The sequence below is a fragment of the Melozone crissalis genome, unplaced genomic scaffold (assembly GCF_028551555.1).
Source record: "Melozone crissalis strain CALT ecotype California unplaced genomic scaffold, PUWL_Pcris_2 ptg000004l_1, whole genome shotgun sequence".
Lineage (NCBI taxonomy): Eukaryota > Metazoa > Chordata > Aves > Passeriformes > Passerellidae > Melozone > Melozone crissalis.
This window is the reverse complement of record NW_026535782.1, coordinates 18,977,964-18,998,881: the sequence shown is the minus strand read 5'-3', so window position 1 is coordinate 18,998,881 and position 20,918 is coordinate 18,977,964. Positions and strand designations below refer to the sequence as shown.

Here is a 20,918-nt window from a genome sequence, read left to right as displayed (position 1 = left end):
TTTATTTTACTAAGCTAGTCTCAATAATGAAATTCCAATTAGTGATCTTCTACGAACAGCATATATTAAGTTTGCACAATTTGAGAACTCTTTTGTTTTCATCAACTAAACAAGATTATATTCCTTCAAAAATTGCATTATTCAGATTTGCATGTGTAGGCTGAAACTTGTTGAACCATCACATAAAATCATCACTGCAATTATCTTTTCCAGTTCTCATTTCTGAACAGACGCCAGTGAGGGACACAGCAGCAGAAACAACCTTAAGTGCAGTACTTTGATTCTTCCTCCAGAATGGTTATCTGCACTGGATTTTTCAAAGATCAAGCTCACATAAATGCTTAGCAGTTTGCACAAAATAAAGGAGTTTATGGAAAGGTCCAAGTATAATCTTAGGCTCAGATGAAGAAGTGACAGAAGCCACTTAATATCCCTCACAAGGATACGAAGGATAGGAGACAAAACCATTATTTGGCTTTTTTTTTTATGTCAAGGAATTTTTTATGTAGAAAGTTGGGTTTGTATTTAAGTTATGCTCCTGTATGAGAACTCAAAAGAAGCTGACAAAATATACAACACTTATTTCCTTATTTTTATAGCTGACCTTTAAAAACATGTTTTTAAACATACTGCCCATTTAGCTATTATAGTTCATAATTTTAAAAGCATGTTACCATTCAGGATGTACAGAACAAACAGCATGGTTCCCTTTTCTTCTCCCTCAGATTAATTTAGCATAGCATATTTTTATTTGACACATAAGAACACATTCTAAATTAGCAATGGAGGGACACCTGGCAACCTATTCAGCAAGTAAGCTCCTGCTCTCAGTCAAACATTGCAGAAGGTGTTCTCTCTATTACAGACATAGCACAACCTTCAAATTAACCTCTAATTTTTGACCTCAAGGTTAAAATTAGTGTCTGTGAATATTTACAACTTTAACATTTCATCATTTGAAAATTTAAGCACCAACGTTTCCTACATTAAGACGGGAATTTTGGAATAAAAAGATGGTATGATTGTACAATCAGGATGGGAGGGTTTCCGTATAGGCAGCCAAAATGAATTCTAGACCTAAAAAATCACTCTTTGAGAACACCTTTTTATAGCAATGCCTGCATTTGCACACAGTAAAAAACAAATTACATACAGGTAACATTGGTAAAAATATCCCTTAATGTGCAATAGAAGAGCAGTATCTCTATAAGTGCTGGGAAGTGCAGCTGCAGCATGTATTCCCAGGGAACTGCATGAGCTGTACACCCCGCACTGTGACACACACAGCTCCAGCTACAATGCTGCTGGCACTCAAACTCTACAGAGTGAGACCAGCTGAGAGAACACTATGTGTCTTCTAACTCATTCTGCAATAGCTAATAAAGTTCTACACAACTGTTGAGATCTACCTCAACTGAGCTCTTACAAAGTAGATGCTTGTTTCAACACAAAACTTACTGAAAAATCAAGGTCTTCCTGGCAAAAACAAGCATTCGTCTTTGAAAGATGATTAAATAAATCACAAATAAATAAATGCATTTGCCAAACCAAAAATATAACACATTTTTTAATTTTTTTAAATCCATTTAAGAGATGGAAAGGCAGTAATCGGAAACACAGAATGCCTGAAATTACTTCACTTATTTAAAAATTATTCCTGTTTTGATTTTCAATATATTAAGTCCCAGTAATACAGCACTACCTAAATTAGGCATGTAGCAAGTGATCAAGTTAAGGATGATAACACTTTACTCAGTTCTGAATGAACGTAAAATTGTGAGTTCAAAAGTTACAACATGTAACATTGAGCTCTCCTAATTCTGGTATCAATAAAAATGAGTTCAAACTAAAGGGAAAAAATATTCTAAAGGCTGAAGTAATATATAACAATCTGTAAAATACTATACTGTAATTAAAGAAATAATTTTTTGCTACCAACTTATTATCTCCATTGGTTTTACCTGACTCTAATTTAATATTTTTAAAGACTAATGTTGTTGTAAATATTTTGTCTAAAACAAGGTAAATGCAAATATTTTATCTAAAACATGTGTGCATACAGTGGCTAAGCTATGACAGCTATGATTGAGATGAGTGGTTCACTACATCAGATAGAGACCAAGATGACAGAGAGACATGCAGTCTTCATTCAGTACTTTTTCTAGGTATAAACATCACCACATACTTGAGTACTTGGGTGCTCATTTGTAATCAAAGTCATAAAATAAATGTGTATATATACATATATACATATATGTGTGTGTGTTTATCAAGAACTAGATCGGACAATAGAGGAAAAACTTTTGGATCTGCAAGCAGTATCAGAATCATGACCACAGGCTCGCTGATTCTCTTCTGGGGCATCCAGGACCACCAAGACTGACTCACCTCTTTGCTCTCTTCATATTGTCAGAGATAACCATGTCATTCTGGATGGCTGCTGTTTCTACCACAATTCCTAAAGAGATTGTTGCGATCCCAGCTAGCAAAAGTCCACTGTAAGTAGAAGGTCAACAGGCAAAACTTGGAGCAAAGAGATGAGTTTGAATGGCCCTGGTCATGCTGCCATGAAATAATATTTTACCTCAGCTCCTGTTCTACAAATGACCACCCTTCCAGAACCTCTAAAATATTTTCTACTACAACTTGGCAAAGAGGAGACAGTGGACAAATGTCAAGCAGCCAACAAGGATACAAAACAAAGGTTTACATATCCATTTGCCTATCTCAGTCACAACAAGATTTTCTCAACTGAATTTCTGAGAGGATCAGTAAAGGAGAACCTGATAGGACATCTGCCTTCCCTGTTCATGCCTTACCTAAATCAGGATCTGAGGACCAGCAAGTAAAATCCATGCATATATGTGAGTTATAGAAATCATAAGTAAAAAACCAAAATGAAAAAGATTAAAAGTATTAACCCATTTACACAACAGAAGCATTGTACAGCAAAATTCTCAAAAACTGACAGGTACAAAATCACATCCAGATACTATATCCTGCAAGACTTTACCACACAATTAAAAACTTAACAATAAGGAAGCAGGCCAAAACTTCTTCTAACAAACCCGTATCATGAGGTACTTAAAAGTTGTTATTGAAGATGTAAACATTTAATGATATTTTATACTAAAACTATCCAATAAATTATTTTTACATTGTTTAACTTCCTTTGTATTGATCTTAAAATGCTTTGGGAATACTCTGATCCGATTATCCACAGGACTTCCCAAAGACTAAGAAAAGTTTCCATAAAGTGCATAAATACAACTTCTATGTGGGTCTACATAAGCTCTACCAAGATTAGGGAAAAGCTTCCAAACATACAAAAATCTCCACTGCATCTAAAATACTAGTTATCCTGCTCAAACATATAGCAAAGTGAAAATAACCAATGCAGATGGCTCAGACAAAATTACAAACGTTCAAGGAGTATAAGGATGAAACTATTAATTTTGTTTTCTGATCAGACAATGTGTTCATTTTCTGTTCAGTCTATTAATTACTAATCAGTTATCCTGATTCTTTTAAACAATCACCAGAGCATGACTTGGGCAGAGGGATGCACACACAGGCAGAATCACATCATTTTACAGCATCCATTGAGTGACCTGAAATTGAAGCCCTTTTGCAATATTATCTCTAGCAAATATGAATAAATTCATATTTGCAGCTAGACTATTTACAGAAAATTTTACATGACAGAAAAGGAGACAGATCACAGTGCAAATTTTAAGTATCTAGCAAAAGAAGAAAATTGTCTTACAAATTACCACTACAGCGAAGAGGAAAGCAAAAAAAAATGGGACAATTAGAAAAGATATATGACAAAAAGGCAGTTAGATAATATGGCTTCCAAAGACATTTTTGTTACAATTTACATATTGTGCATTTCACTTACAAAACTAAAACCTTAAGCTTAAGCTCTCCAAGCATATGAGTATGTATTATAACCCTGCACCAGTTATGAGCATTTTGACATTCTATTTCTATATTATATTAAGGCTGAAATTGAGTTTCTGTCCTGTTAGTCTTGAGTATTTTGAACAGTGAAACACTGCCACCTTTTGTCTTGATACATAGACCTCCCAATTTTAAATGTAGAATTCCATCTTTTGTTCCATTTGTCCTTATGAAGGTGGGTGAATCCTTGAGGTCTTATCTAAAATTTTATTCAGTAGACATACTTCACCAGGAAGAAAAACATACAGTACTAGTCAATAAGGCGTTTTTTTCTCATAAGTGCATAGCCAAGCAACTCAAACTATACTCCTTTAGGCCACATAATGTTTTATCTATTTTCCACCTCACAACTCTTTGTTCTTGGCAGTTTTGGTACACATACACGTTGTATCACATGATACCTTGCATTGCATTCCTTTCAAGTAAAAGCCTGGTAATGCATTGTTTGAACATCTGAGTTTTGAAAACAGACAATAGAAGTAACAATAATGCATTATTTAAAATGTTAGGTTCCTTGCTCATGTATATACCTACATTATTGTAGACAAAACACTGATAGTTCAACATCTACATAAGCATGTATTGAAACATATGCAAAATTACTTACACCAGTGACACAATGTCCCCACGTTGTACATCATAATTTCTAATGCTCCAGTGGTTCAAGAGTACTACATCAGATGCTTGTCTTCCCCCAGGATTCAAAGAAGGCTGAGAGAAGGGGAGAAAAACAGACCTACATTTAGATCTACATTTTCTTTTTCAATCTTCCCCCTAATTACCTTTCCATCAACACATGAAACACATTAAAATTGGTAAAAAACATACCAATACTCACCATAAGAGGCCAAGAATCTGTTCTATTACAGGAAATACATTTGAAATACACTTCTTTATTAAGTGACACGTTAAAGATCATTAATTTAAGACAAACTCTAGTTCACATCTTTTAATGCATTACTGCATGCAAATCAGATTACATAGGATACATACTTATGTTGTCATTATATTGCAAAGGTTCCATATTGTTGTTTTCATTATTGCAAGAGTTTCATACCTCGTTGATTTTTCTCATAGGCATCTCCTCTAAGCACTGACTCTTCCTTCTTCTTACAGCAGCCAACTGACGCCAGTTCCCTTCAACCAACCAATCCACTCTTTTCTAACACTCTTCTTCTTATTGGTGACAGCTGCGGCCTGGTAAAGTCAGGCCTGCTCCTAATCTTTAATAATTGGCTCAGCTGCAACTCCTTAGGGGTAAGATTACTTTATATACTACCTTTATTTTCTTATATTCTATCCCCCTACATACTTACAGCAAACCTGATGAAAAGAAGGGATTGCTGTTACTCCTTATCATTTAAGATTAAAATCAAAGGAGAACCAAGTCCGCAAATTCCCAGGGAAAAAAAACCAAAACAAAACCAAAAACAAACACCCAAGCTTTTTGCAGGCATCTTACTATTTATAAAAGCATATTGCACTAAAAATGAAAAATGGACTTGTAGCAATAGTAATCTCAGCATCCTTTGCAAAGGGGAAAAACAAGCCCTATATCTACAGCACACACTGACACTGGCAACAATTGTGGGCCTTCCATAACAGGACACAAAAGGGCATGAATCAAAATAATGAAGTAATTAACGCATAATTAGGAGGCACATCAAATCCCCAAAAATTATTTTGTGTGATATGATACAAAACCAGGGTACCTGATCAATGCTGCCTCTGAGTTAACTCTTGGGAAAGGGCAGAGGAAGAAGTCCACCACAATACTGTCTTTACTTATTTTTTCAAGGTTTACTTGAAAACAGAGGCTCCTTTTACTAGATAGAAATTATTTAAGAGTATTCAAGACTGAAGTTTTCTATTTATTTCTCAGAAAGCTTTTTCAGGCTCTTCAAACAAAATTACAGTATCTCTCAATTTGGCCAAGAGATAATCACTAATTAGAGTTAGGTGATATATGCAATAAAGCGCATAGTGTTGCAACTACGCTACCCCTCCTTTGTATGGTAATTGCAATGTTAGCTAAAAATTTGGTTATTGTTGCTGTTGTTGTAGAAAAGGCACTTACACTATAACTTGAACCACCACATAAACCACTGGACTTTTACTTCTGATATTCTCCTCTCCAAACTGATGGTACCTTTGATGAGTAAACCAACAGGAGGACTGAAATTAACTCTTCTCAACCCTAGTAATTACACAGTGTCAAATTTCATTCCATCACTATTCAGAAAACTGCTCTCAAATGAAATGGTTATTTAGTATTTATTTTTAACTTCAAAAGCAATTTCTCTTTATTACAGTTTCTTCATTCATCATTGGTTGAATGATTGGTTCACAAAGACATGCTTCAAAGGGGATTTGTGAAAAATTAGTTTTTCAAGGTGAAAGAAGAAGGGTCCTCAGTAGGTATAATTCACATGAACAGTATGCAATAAGCTAGGTCAAAAGAATAAACATGGTAGAGAGAGGGGGAGGGATATGACATCATATGTTTAGTTAAAGAGCAAACAAGGCTACTTACATTTTGGGCTACAGGCAAATTTCCAGCAAGGTAAATCAGGGGATCAAAGCAGATCACTTTAATATCCATAGAGATAGGGTCTGAGTCTAAGCTATAAATATATTAGTACTCATTATTTACTAGACTCAATGCACTGCAAGAACCAGATAAATGAAAACCAGGAGCTAATTAGCAGTTATTTTATTAGTAGTTTTTAATTAAGAGTTCCAGAATTATTTATCACCTTTACAGCATTTTCCACCAAAGGATCAAATATTTACATACAAGTGACTTACATACAAACTCACAAACAATTCAGTCATACTCACTTTGCCAAATGCAGGTACATAGGGGCCAGAATCTTTCAACCCTACTAAGTATAAGGCAGAGGCCAATCTTACAAAGCAGGAGTCATACATATGACATATTCTCACAAAGCAAACTCCTTAGTACTAAAAGGTATCTGCCTTAAAAGGCTAAAAGAGGAGGATGAAACCTTTAATAGAAACCTTAAAACCATTGTTCCAAAAGATAATGTATCTAACAGCTGATATTTAGAATACATCTAAATAAGTGCTTACACACTTTTTGTGTCACATAAACTTACATCAACTACATCTTAGAGAGAAATACACCAGGTAGTTACAGTATTGCCCCAGTTGCACTATCCCAGTTGACTCCCATTTTTATGCATTTAAACAAAGGCACTACCTTAGAATTCAAATACATTTGGGTATTGAATAAGCTTTTTTAATTTAAAGCACTCTAAATGCATTTTTAACAATACCTGACCTCATTTTGACATACAGAGTAGATATTCAACTCATACATTAGAATGGTGTTTGAGAAAAATACAACAGTATAGGCTTTTTTCTTCTCTCTTACAAAAAAAAACACCTGACAAACGTGCAGACAATAATAATATTTTATTAGAAGAAAGCAAAGGAAAACTAGGAGACAACTATTCATTTACATCATCACTATTGTCTATTAAAAAAACAAAAGGATAAATCCTTCAGCAAGCCTCTCTGTTGTAAATAACTTCTCTATTGTATATTCTTCTCTATTGTAACTAACTGAGATTCCACAACAAACAAGTATAGAAACAATACTACTTATTCCTCAAGATATTTTAACTACTAGTAAGGTTTCAGGTCTAGGAAAATAAAAATACAGCTTCTGCAAAAGGAGTCAACAAATAGGGTCACAAGGACTTTTCATAAGAAACAAAATGACACAGAGGTTTCTTCCTTCTTGTCTGAAGTATTATAACTTCTTTGCTCAAGTTTTTGGCATAAAAGCCTGCTACAAATAAGGCACACAGGTCTTAATTTAAACTGCGGTGCAGAAGCCACAAAACATTACTCTTTCCAATTACTAACTAATCTAATGCTAAAAGCATGCAAATTGAGATCCCCAGCCATATGATGAAGCCTCATAGGACATGAGGTTCCATAAGTAGGAGGGTAAAAACATGCCCTTTTGCTATAAATAATGATTAACTTGATAGTTGTTATGCTGCTAGTGAAGGTCACAACTTATTTGCTTGAAGCTTGGGGAACACAAAGAATATTCACATGAGCTTACAGGCTTAGGTACAGTAATCCTAATAATAAAGTTAGGAGAAACTGCCACAGAATAATTACAACTGCTATTATGCATAATGGAATAGAACATTCAATAATGTTGCTGCAGAAACATGAGTGTTTCATCAGAGATCACTGCTCAGGCCATTTCCTATAATCCTTGGTGTTGAACTGTTTGCAATAGAACTTGCATATAAAGCTGCACATATGCTGTCATTCTCTATCCCACTTTAAAACAGTCAATTTGATTTAGTGAATTTACAAATTTATATATCCATGAGGGGTTCCTTTTCCACATCTTTATGTATGAAGAGTCTGTAATACTGGACAAGCAATGAAACTCAATAAAAAAATAACATAAATCAATATCAAGCTGTCCATATGACAACAAACATTTTAAAGACACTACAAGAAGTCACACAAAAAAATTCACAACAGTCAATTAAGAAATCTTACTATCAGTTATTTTTTTCACTTACATTTAATATTGTAAACAGATTGCAACTCACTAGAAACACACTATTAATAGAATGCTAGATGAGCATATAAATCTAAGCAACAAAACTACCTCATGTGATGATTAAAAAACTCAGTAAATTTGGAAATAAAAGAGAAGGTAATGAAACTATTAAACTGTTAAAATTATAAACTGCAATAGCTCACACTTATTCTCTATAGGTTAGAGTTAATACACATATACACTGAAGTCAGCACAAGTGAAATTATGACAGGTGGCTGAAAGCACTGAAAAATACAAAATCAGCTGGAGACAATGGAATGCATGAAGTCTTTCTTAATTGGTTTGGTCAGAAAATTTTAATTTTCATTAGAAGCTTTATTCATATGCTTGCCAGGGTGTCAAAAAGTGTTCCCATTATCAGCACTGTGAAGCAGCAGTAAGGCTGGTCCAGAACAAATGGAGAAAGTGTAGGGGGAGAGAAAGCACACAGCAGAGAACAAGAGTAGGAGAGCAAGCATGACACAGAAATTTATTTCTTGCTTCTTATCAAAACTTTTAATTTCAGGCTCATCAGGAGCCAGAATTATGAGTATACAAAGGCAGCTAGACAATTTAGAGGTCTATTACAAACAGATTACTGAGAATCTTACCATGGTATCAAATTGAGACAATAAGGTATCACTGGAAGCATGTGATTGAAAGATACAATCTGACTTCAAACCGACTGAACCTCAGTCTTCCTCATACCTATGGCTTTAAGATATGTTTGACATAGATCACTCTCCAAAGAACACAGTTAACAGACAGAATTGCAACATGACCAGTACTCCCTCAAGCTACTATTAAAGAGAGAGATACATTCCTTATAATTGTGTCCCTGTCAGACTTGCTTAGATAGCTAATAAATCTTGGCAAGGAAATTAGTATCTTATCAAAAGCACCAGGATTTTTTTTTTCAATCTGAAAAATGGCCATATCCATAGAAGTTTAAAACAAACCTCTATTTCAGTTCTGTTTCAGAATACAACCAGAGAGTTTTACAGACACTGAAGTGTCAGTAAAACTATAAATGTCAGCTTTCAAGCTGTCCATTTTTCAGTCAACAGAGGGAATGTTTAGTTAACAGATACAGCAAGGGAAAAGCTTCAATTTTAATAATCCAGTGAATATATATTGCTTTCCCTTTGTCAGATTGAATAAATCTAAGCAAATGACTGTAGTGTTCTTCAAATCTTCCATGGATAAACCACAGTCAACTATGTGCCCTTCAAGTGAGTAGCAAAGCAACACTCCAAAACAATACCAGAGCACTCTCAAACACTTGGGACTGACTTCAAAGAAAACATAAAACTGAGATACTAATCAGAAGCACAACAGACTTATGGAGAGGGAAATGTAAGAAATTTCTTTCCAGCTACTGAAGCAAAACTATTGCACAATAATGGATGTCAAACAGAACACTACACCAGAGGCAGAAAAAGATGAAACAATAAATGGCAAAGTGGTGTGCTAAAAAAACATTTAAACATTTAAATGCTCAGGTCACACCCACTAATAGCAACCCCCCCCCCCCAAAAAACAGAAACAAACAAAGGCAGAAAGCCAAAACAAAAAATCCAACATGAATCTGCATCTTAAAACATTCCATGTGGCTCTAGACCTGCAAAAGGGGCAAAAAATGGGAAGATGGAAAACAGAGGAGTTGTACTCATCTGGCTAATTTTGTACTTCTCCAGATGCTATCCTATATGTTTGAAGTTCTCCTGCCTGAAGATAGCAAAAAGATAACAGAACAGTTTTTTTCACAGTTTTCCCTTCCTCTCCTTTTTAGTGTGAATTTCTGGCTCTTCAACTGCAAGCCCTCAGATCATCCTCACTTTTACTTGTCATCAATGATATTCAGAAAAATCTGTGAAAAGGGCAATAATAACCTAGGCTACACCTAGCTTTTGGCCTTGGATTGTAGAATTACTGGAGTAACACAATTTTATTTCCATCCCTGTTCTTGATGTGAGAGCTGCCTGCTGAGGTTTCTGGACAGAGTTTAAACATCAGATTACAGACTGCCACAAAAGACACACTGCCACCTTGCCATTCCATCCTCCCCTCCACATACTCTTTAGAACATTAAACATAAATCAGCCAAGTGCAGGATCAAGCCTAAGTTTTCTAGCCCATGCATAAATTCTGCAAAATTCAAACACCAGCAGCTGGCCTTGATTGCTGTGAAATCTCTCTTCAAGGTTCTGAGCTTATTAAGACAATCAGAAAAGAGAGCTTGACATCCAAAAATCAAATCCGTACTCTCTACTAATTGGAATGTTGCAACATTGGAACAAAATACATCATTGTTATCAGTGGTGATGCATACCAAAGTGCAGTGCATATGATTTAAAATGCAAAGTAATAACATGGAAATTTTCTATCTACGGTAAAATATAGCTTTTTCAAGATCAAATAAACGGTGAAAAAAAATAGTATTCATGAGTATTTATCATCTAAATGTTACACATTATATTTATTTGCTTATGCTGTATAAGCATTCAATATAACCAAAGTAAAAACAGTGAACTGATGCCTATTTCATGATAAACATAAGCAATGACAGTAGGTTCATGCCACTTTCAGTATTCTTCCCTGCAATCGTGCCATGTGTTCAATAGTAAGAACAAGTATAGCAAGAAACAGTTTTACCATACAGTTACTATAATGTAGCTACTAAAAATTAATAAAGCCTCTTTTTGAGTCATCAATTCAATCTCAAGCAACAAAATATATTGCTCCAAATATTTCTAAATGTCTAGGAAGATATTACTATTTCTCCATACATTTTCTTTTTACTGACACAGAATTTTGGGAAGTTTTGTTCTCAAAATCTTTTTTTTCACATCATAAAATATTTAACAAAGTAGAAATTAAACTATTCCATACCAGAAAGTCATCTAATAACAATTGAGATTTTTTTCACCTTGCTATTATCAGTGGAGAGCAACCTTTTAATCTCCTGAAAGACAAAGATATTTCCAGCAATACCTGCATTGATGCTCCTTCCACCCTTGCGACACAGGCAACTCTATCCAGAAAAGTCACAGTTACAGGAACGGCAACAAAGAAACCTTTAAAAAAGGCTTTAATGTATCTCCTCCCCAACCTCTGAGCCTGTGCCATAGTCTGAAAAACATGAAGGAAAGAAAAAAATCATTATAGAAAAAATTTGAAGTAACATCAACATGTTGCAATTTAACACAGAATTATTAATAATAAATTTATTATCTGTTAGAGGTTCACAATATTCAGAGTGAAAAAAAGAGAGCGTGTACATGAGAATGGAAAAAAACCCAAATCAACAAACCAGAAATCTTAATCAGATTTTAAATGTCTATTCTACAGAACAGAGCTTGATACTTCACATTTACTCTTTAGCTAATTTGAACATTTCTCGCGATCCTGTGCCAGCAGAAGTACTTGATAAAAATTATTGAAGGTGGCAGGTAAGCAAGAAGCAAAGTGATGCAAGCAGACAAAATTTAATAATGCATTTTGGAAGAAAGAAGCATTGCAAATAATTTTCTCTCCACACACTGGTATTTATTCATTTTTCACCCCCAAAGGTGGATTGTGTTAAGCAAAGGAAAGCTATTTGCAACACATCACTTTTTCTTTATTAAATATTTCCACAAATGAAAATGCACAAATGCATCATTTCCACACTGATGGTACTGCAAACATAAAATCAATTCAAATTGTCACACATATCATAGGGACACACCATAACATAATGACTCCTTGTTCACCACTCCATCACAAGGTTAAAAGCATGCTGGCAGACTAGGCAGCTACGTAATGACACATGGGATGATTCTACTCCAACTCCATATATTATACTACCTCTCAACTCTTTTATTTAGCCCTGAACATGCTTGGAAAATACCTACAAAGTGTACTGGGACACCAGCTGTTTCTTTGTATTAGTCATACCTCTGAAAAGCAAGCTGAATATCCAGGTACTGCTGCATAGACCCAAGCCGAATTTACATAATTGCAGTTGGATTATGACAAATGCTGTCTTTCACCTATTGGCAACTCCCTTTTAAACTGCATTCCACCTAATGAATCCCTGGTAGATCAGCTTGTGTTTATATCCAAGAATATAGAGTTATTTTTCAATTAAAGTAATGAAAAGTGTAAATATATGCAGTTTCATTCAATCCCCTTACAAAGTACTTAAAATTTCACAATATAATCCTTTTTTCTTTGTTGCATTTTCAGAAACATGGAAGTGATTAACTATTTGTATGCAGAATATAAACTGATATCACTCTGATGAAATAGTACTGAAGGTAGTATTTCTGTCACAGATAGAGCTTCTAAATTCCAAACAACCATCTAACTTAGAAAACTCGGTTCTACAAAACAAGCCATCTGCATATTCATCACTAGAATTCTTTATAGATATTAACAGCTTTGCAATGACAAGATCTGTCTTCTGAGACTATTACTTCTGACATTCACCTTCAAAAGATTTTAATTTTTTTTTAAGTGGAAATATTTCATCATCTGTAACTTGCTCACAAGTTTAAATTTTCGCACTGCTTGTAATTCAGTCATTTTCTTTCTGAACATTTCATGAAAACATTTTCAATTTGCATCAACCACTTTTACAAGTAATTTGTAATAGGTTGTGAAACAGAACAAAACCCTCAACATTTCAAGACAAAAGCTATAAGGATTTACTCTCAGCTTATCATTTAAAATCTGATTATTAGACTCAATCCACCAAAAGAGACTACTGCCTCAATCAGTAAAGCTTTACCTTTGGAAAATATGCCACTTTAAATACAATTTCTAAAAATCAGATTTTTACTACATTATCAAGGTAGTCAAAAAAATCTTTTGACTCCATTATTGCCTACACCTTAATACTCTTCTCTCAACCTATTTACTTGAACTTTGCATCTTGAGTTTTGTGGCTGGAACTCTACTTCTCTGCTATGAGGTCTGGCATCTCAGACCTCTTCTGCTCTAATTGCAATGCCAGCCACACAAATATATTCACCATGTTCTCTAGAGGAACTTGAGCAGGAAAACATTGTCTGACACATGTATCACAATATGGCTGATTTAAGAATAGTTTTAAAACATTCAGAAATCAAACAACTTCTCTTAAAATTCCTCAAACATCTTTTTCATTAATAATGAAACACGAATATTCATCCCATCCTGTCTACTGAATCCATGGACAGATATTGTTATAAACTTCCTGCAGAAGCCCCATGCTAGTATCTACAGAAAAATCAAGAATCTGAAGAGAAGTAATTAGCCAGACAATCCACAGGAGACCCACCATATGCTTCCTAGAACTACATGCTAATTAATAGTGACGGAGAATCTAGCAGTCAGGTTGAAGCTGCTAAGAAAAAATGCTTCATTCTCAGTACACCACTTGGACAAGGCAACACCAGCAGTATTAAGCAGCTGTGGACAACACTGGGAATTAAAGTCTTACTTTTGTGGGTTGGAACACATGTAGCATTACATGGCACAATATAAAAAAATATGAGGGGAAAAGCACCAGCAGTACCCCTACAAGCAATCAATTTGCAAAGCCACCAAAACCAACAACTTATGTGCTCAAGGACTTCTCTACTTGTCCCAATTTTTTCCTCTCCTCCCCTCTCCTCTTGGTAAGAGATCAAATCATTGGTTTCATCTTCCCTGTACACCAAAATGATGAGTCCTTCATTTATAATGATGAGTTACATTCCGAACTTTTCCTGGTTCCCCACATAGCTAAATTACTACAAATGTGGGCACTGTTAAGTCAGTATCTGACTTAACAGTGCCCACATTTTTGCCAGGTCTGCTTCATAAACTTTCCCCTCTAAAAAGCACAAATGAGTAAATAATACACATGCAGAGTTCCCAAGCAACTGTTGACAAAATAGTTCACCATCCAACTGCCAGTAAATGGGAAGTTTCCCCTCACTCTTTCCATACAAGGAGCTTCAAGTTGTCTTGCACTGCCACAGGGGAAGGGCAGCAGAAAGGCAATTTGCAGCATTACCTTCTACCAGTAACTGGACATGTGAATGGATAATCCTCAACTGATAAATACTGCTGGATTAAAATGTTCAGTGTTATTTTTTCTTAAACTTTGATGGTTGTAGGAGAAAAGAAGGGGAAAAAGTAATGATAAGCATTTACTGCACTCACAAGAGAGAATTTAGGGCAGTAAAGGGTAGACACAAAAATGACTCAAAATAAAAAAATTCTGGTTGGAGTTTTTTTTATAAAGAAAACATGAGATAGTCATCATTCTTGAAGATAATATTCTGCTCTTAGAGATTTCTAAAACATCTGTAGATTTTAAAAGCATCATATTTCTGGAGTGAAATTCTGAAATACAGTGCAGTGTCAGATTTACTATGACAGGTTTAAATGCATGTCAGTGAGTTAAGCCTAATATTGTTTACTGAAAAAAACAATTTCCCTACCACATATTTTTGGATCTCTGACCAACTTGACACCTTGAATAAGATCAACAAACCACAACACTTAAAAGATGTGGGGGGAAAAAAAGAAGAAACATAACCAAATACAAAAAAACCCAATACAATACTTTAGAGACGCATACACTTTTCAGCACCTCTACATTACACTTGGTTTAGAGAAAGAAAAAACCCCACAGAATAACTCAGTAGAACTGACAAACTTCAAACCAACAACCTTGAAGACTTGTTTGAAATGGAAACACGGACAAGAAAAATCCAAGATCAAAAATGCTAGCATATAGCAGGTCAAAGCATTAAGAATTTCACATTGTGCAGCTCAGAGATTAAGGCAGATGGAGCACAGCATTATCCAGACTGAAGTATTTGGTGCACAAAAGGTCCAGGGATTATAATGAGCCCCTCATGGGTACTACAACATATGGAGCAGAGATGCTATTTAGATAGCTCTCTATGTATAAAATGTTTATTTTTTCTTACACTTGCCTGCACATTAGAAGACACTGTTTATCACATAGCCTGCAGAAAATCATCAAGTAATTCAGAAAGCCCCAGGTTACAATATATTTGCAAACCTAGGTACTTAAAAATTACCCAAAGAAGTATGATAGGAAAAATAGCTGTAAAAACAAGGCATTAGCAGTCATCTGCAAAGGAAATAGAATGGCCCCTGATGTGCTTCTACAAGAAGACGTGAGGGAACAGGAAGGAAGGAATTACAACCTATACGCAAAGCAACTACCCCATCAAGACTGCTACATTCGTGTGAAATTATCTATTTGATCTTGTTCAGGAATTAGTAACTATATGATATATAGTTCAAGAATCCATTGAAACAACCAACTTCTCTCCCAATCAAAATATGTGTCTTTAAATAAATCAATTGCACCACATAGAATTCAGGAGATATGGTTTGAAAATAAAGAAGACTTTCATAACAAAAAACTCCACAACACAACACAAGCCCAATTTTATTGTGTCCTATAAAACATAAAACTGAGGACAGAAGCTTTTGTTTTAAGACTGGTCTAATTTGAATATGAGGTTATACCTGGTTTAACAACCATGATTAACAGGATACCACTCAGTATAAGAATTTGTGTGACCTTTTTACACACTCTTTTTCTACAATCCTTCATGATACAAGGCCAGAGTTAAATATTGCCATGCAGCCTGAGCCTAATTTCCCATTTTAGTTTCACATTTCCGTAATTTTTATATTATAGTGATTACTGTAAGGGTACAAGTATGCAGAGTTTTTAGTAGGCTTATTTAACTCATATATATTTATCCAAGTACAGGCTTGGACATGATGGTGATGAATGCCACAGAAGAATCAAAATAGACTAGCCCATAAGTTTTCAGTTAGAATCATCAATATAGATCAGTGCATTTAAGTTTTCATATAAAAATCCTATCTAATTCCAGAAGAAGCTCTCATTTATCCTTCAATAAAGCCAACTCTATCCTGGTATTATTCCACTATAGTGGTAACATGTCTATTCAATTAATGTATTTATATTCTGCACAGGTTTTACTCATCCTATTCCTCCATCATATTACTCTCTCTCTATCCCCTAGCACACAGACATGAAAGAACACTCCTCTATTTTGAGTTTGGAAATATCTCAGGTCATGGAAACAACTGTTGTGTTACTGAAGAAGAAAATCATAACCTAATCTGCAGTTTCAGCAACTGCACACGTATGCTCTGCTGTTCTTTCTTCTTTTCTCTAAATTACTCTTTTTGTTCTGACACCCAGATGTTTTGCTCGTTCCAAATACAAAGCAGCAGATTTTGTTAGTTTCAACTCCGTTTTGTACCATTTTCTTATGCCTTTGCTTGAATTTAAGCAATTACAATTTCCATGTAATAGCTCCCAGCCCCATGAAATATGTAGAATTTTTTCCAGTATACCACACTAAAGAAAAACAACAATAAAAATCCATTTTTCTAATTTTCTCAGTGCTGTAACATACAGAGAAGTTCCCAGAAGCAGACAAAACCAGATCAACCATAATGAGCTTTCAGCTCACAAACCAAATAGAAAAGCTTAAAACACAACAATCATGAACATAATCAGCCATAGATTTATTGCTGGGGGAAAAAAGTCAGTCTAATGTGGAACTGATTCTTCTTTTAATATAATATCACTATATCCCATCACTGGGATCTATGTCATGTCAAAGGCTTAGCTGATGTGTTGGTTGTAACTGGAAAGAAATTCGTATTACTTATTCTTAGAAATTAATTTTGTGTTTCAAGTACACAGATTTTACCCTAATGGACAATCTTGTACTTCCAACCAGAACATTTTACTGCTCAAATATAAGCAAAACTAGAAGAAAACATAGCTGTAGATCAAAGTTACTCTCAGCAATCAAATCAACAACTAGCTTAGGACAGCAAGTAATCAGCCATGCCTTAGCTCTGACAAGTTATTCAGGATTCCATTTTATACACACAAGCATAGGAATTACAATTAAAAACATTAGTAATTGTTACAAATTAGATTTTTTTCCCAGCACTTAAAACTTCAGATGTAATGAAATATCTTCCAAGTGCTAGCACACAGGTGACTGGCAGAGTACCAGTTGTTCTAACATACAAGTTACAATATTTGGGTTTATTCATGTTCCTGCACCTTCAAAGAAACTAAAGATCATTAATATATACAGTAGATAAAGGAAAGTACTAAATTACATTAATTTTTGGAACTCACTTAAAAGAGCAACAGAACACATGTTCAGCTTCTTACAATTGAAAGTTCTGTGTTGCTTTCAGCCTAAGGATTCAACGCCTAAGTTAACTGTTTAAAGTGTCCTTTGCAAATAACTACCAGCTGTGCTGTTTTGCTCTCAAGTAGAGTGCATAAATGAGGAGTTGCTTTGAAACTTACCAAATTTGTAAATTATATTTACAGTAAACAATAACATAACCTTTGACTTTCAATGAATTTGTGCATTCATCTAGACAACTCTCTGGATTCTTTCAAGCAGCATTGAACTATGATGTTAATTGTGGTTATCCAGAACCAAATTTAGGCAAAAACAAAGACAACAAAAAAGAGGAAATATTCATTTTTCACCAAAATATATAACTTCAAGTATTCAGATAACATTCAATGAACAGCCTAAAAGTAAGAATAACAGCACTCAGCTTCAAGCATTAATTTCATCATAAACAAATTCTTCTAAAAGATTTTGCTTTTAGATTAAGAAGAAGTTTCATATGGAACAGGGAAGGTTCTTCTAGCCTAATAGAAATTCAAATTAATACAAAAACAAATTAATAGAAGAAGAGTCTCAGCTATGAATCTTTAAAGCATGCCAGTATACACTGAGTATACAAGGACAGAATAATGACTGAAAATAATATTTATTATGGTATGAAAAAATGATGCCAAGAGAAAGAATAGAAAATTATTTTACTATTTGAAAGGTATTTTCCATTTTCAGCATACTTCACAAAAATAACAAGTTCTCCCACAACTACTGCAAAAGCAGCTTTGTGTATCCTTGTTCAAAGCAGGGAAACTGGGACTGACTCCTCGACAGAACATTCCCATGAAAGCCAGCAGTAAAACCCAATGAACCAACTACTTACCACCTACTGTGTGGGGAAGAGTAATAAACTACATGTATAAACTAACACAGAAAATTATGCCTTCAAAAATAATTGCCTTTATTTTAACAACTCATGTTTTATCCTTGAACTCCAGAGGTCACTGTGGGAGTTGTTAAGAGCAGACCTAGAGTACTCCATCCTTCCCCACCATTTGATTTTGAGTCTGGGATTCTGGAAAACTTAAACTGCCGTGCCAGTTTCTCAGGTCCCAAGAATAAGCAAAACAGCTTAACAAGCATAAGGATATGGATTTCTAGAAACAGATTAAATCTCTGGCACCCTAGTCATTTTATAAAGATCTCACCACAAAATTACAACTGTGACTGTGAAACCATTTGAATCTTCAAATTATTGATAGCATGCTTAAAATACTATTTTCAGGGATCTGGATATCACCCACTACTATATCATGTGTACAGTTACTAACAATTCCAGGAGAAAATGTATTTTGGTAAAAATATACACATTAAATAAAAGAGCCTGTAATTTTAAAAGTAAATTAAATGAAAGACTCTTAAAAATCCTCCAAATACAGTAGTTAAAAATGTTACGTTTTTTTACAAAATGCATATGCATTCAGTTACAAAGTTGCATATTGGAAAAAGAAAGTCTAATTCTGAAGTTTTCTAGAGGAATTATTTCATTTAACCTGAAAATCCTCAAGAGGTTCTGTCTTCCTAATATATTTGTTGACAATTTTGATTTTCTTCCTAGATGGACAGTGAACAAGTATGTGTGGCATCTGCTTTTAGGGGAGAAAAAGAAAATAAAAACGTAGTGGTACAAGAAAATTATTTAATTATTTAGAGGGATATATAAGCAGCTTTGCCTATTCTGCTCTCTTGGTGTGCTCAATGAATTCCAGTTCCACAGAACCAGAATTGTTATTTAAAAAAAAAAAAGTAAAACTTCTGCAATGGAATACTGGCTAATCAAAAGATTTTACAAAGTTAGAGTCTACTTGTTTAGCTGCACTTATTCTATCTAAGGTTTTTGCCAACTTTAAAAGAGTAGGAACACCAGAGAGACACGTCTCGGAACTGGCTGAATCTCTTCAGCTTCAAGCATTGCAGTCTTTATACACAGAAGCGTTTAACTAAGAACAGATTGCAGGACAAGCGCCAGACGTGGAAAAGCAGCCACTTTAGGAAAAGTTATACATTATAAGCAAACAAACAAAAAAAAACAACAAAAAATTCTCTCTCAGATGTCCGGGTTGTAGGGTAGCAGTAAAGCCACTCCATCGGATGCCGGAGAACAGCCATTAACAGAAGTCCTCATAGGACAAATACAAGATGTGATAGAAGTTTAATAAAGCAGAAAAATACATTAAGTAAGAGCTGCACTGAGTCCAGGGCCAAGCGCCGTGCACAGCACAAGTCCCATTTGCAGACACGATGCCCAGGAAGGGCAGCAGCACCCGGAGCCGCTTCCAAGCCCATTCCCCCGCCCAAGCTCGCCTCCTCCCACCGGCAGCAGGGCACGCACCGCCTCTGCCAGGCGGAGGGCGCACAGAGCAGCGGTGCTTCTCGCTATTGACTCGGCCGGTTCTGTTTAATCCAGTCCCTCCCCACGGGAAATGGCTATCCCGGTAATCTGAGGGGCTAAGAAGGGAGGGATCGCACACGCGACCGAAGGCGGGCAGGCAGCAGCCGCCCTCGGCGAGCGGCGCTTCCGCCGGCCCCACAGGCCCCGCCCCGGGGGAGGCGCCGGCCGGGGGCAGGGGCGGGGCAGGGGCGGCACCGGCTGCGGGAGGGAGCTCGCGGCCGGGCCCGCCGCGCGGCGCCTGCCTGTCCCCGCCACTGCAGCCGGAGCCCCCTCTGCTCACGCCCGTCCCCGCTCCCTCCTCCACCAGCGGGCTCCCCGGCCCCTTCCCCGCCCCGGCTCTCCGAGCCCGCCCGGCTCCCGTGGCTCCGCCCGGCTCCCGGCCGCTCCCGCCGCTTACCCTTTGCTCCGTTCCGCGGGGGGCGGGCCGCAGCCGGCCGCGTCACGTGACGCGCGGGGCCCGCCGTGCTCCCGGAACGGCCGCCCCGAGCGGGCCGCCTGAGGGGCCGCGGCTGCACCGCGCGGCCTGACGGGCTCGCCCTGTGCCGCACACGGGGCCAGGCAGGCCCTGCGCGGTGGAACGTTCTCGGCCTGGTCCTTTTTCTGCCCCGTAGTTACAGTTTGAGTCCCCAAAACATTGAGGATGCTGCATTGCAGTGGCTGTTTTCCTCCAGTGAGGATCGATATCCATATACACAAGGATATATACTCCTGT

The 20,918-nt window shown here is 36.3% G+C and overlaps 1 protein-coding gene across 2 annotated transcripts in view; it reads right to left on the bottom strand.

Moving 5' to 3' along the window:
- IMMP2L (inner mitochondrial membrane peptidase subunit 2) overlaps positions 1-20,652 on the bottom strand; it is a 407,502-nt gene extending 386,850 nt beyond the window's left edge. The window contains exons 1-3 of one of the 2 annotated variants that reach the window (XM_054276083.1): positions 20,604-20,652; positions 11,555-11,692; positions 4,571-4,674 (exon numbers count right to left, since the gene is read on the bottom strand). In XM_054276083.1, coding sequence (XP_054132058.1) covers positions 4,571-4,674; positions 11,555-11,689 — 239 coding nt within the window. In that variant the 5' untranslated portion in view covers positions 11,690-11,692; positions 20,604-20,652. Of the gene's footprint in view, positions 1-4,570; positions 4,675-11,554; positions 11,693-20,146; positions 20,309-20,603 lie in introns of those variants that run through there. The other variant, XM_054276092.1, reaches the window with a different exon arrangement.
- Between the last annotated feature and the right edge of the window lie 266 nt (positions 20,653-20,918).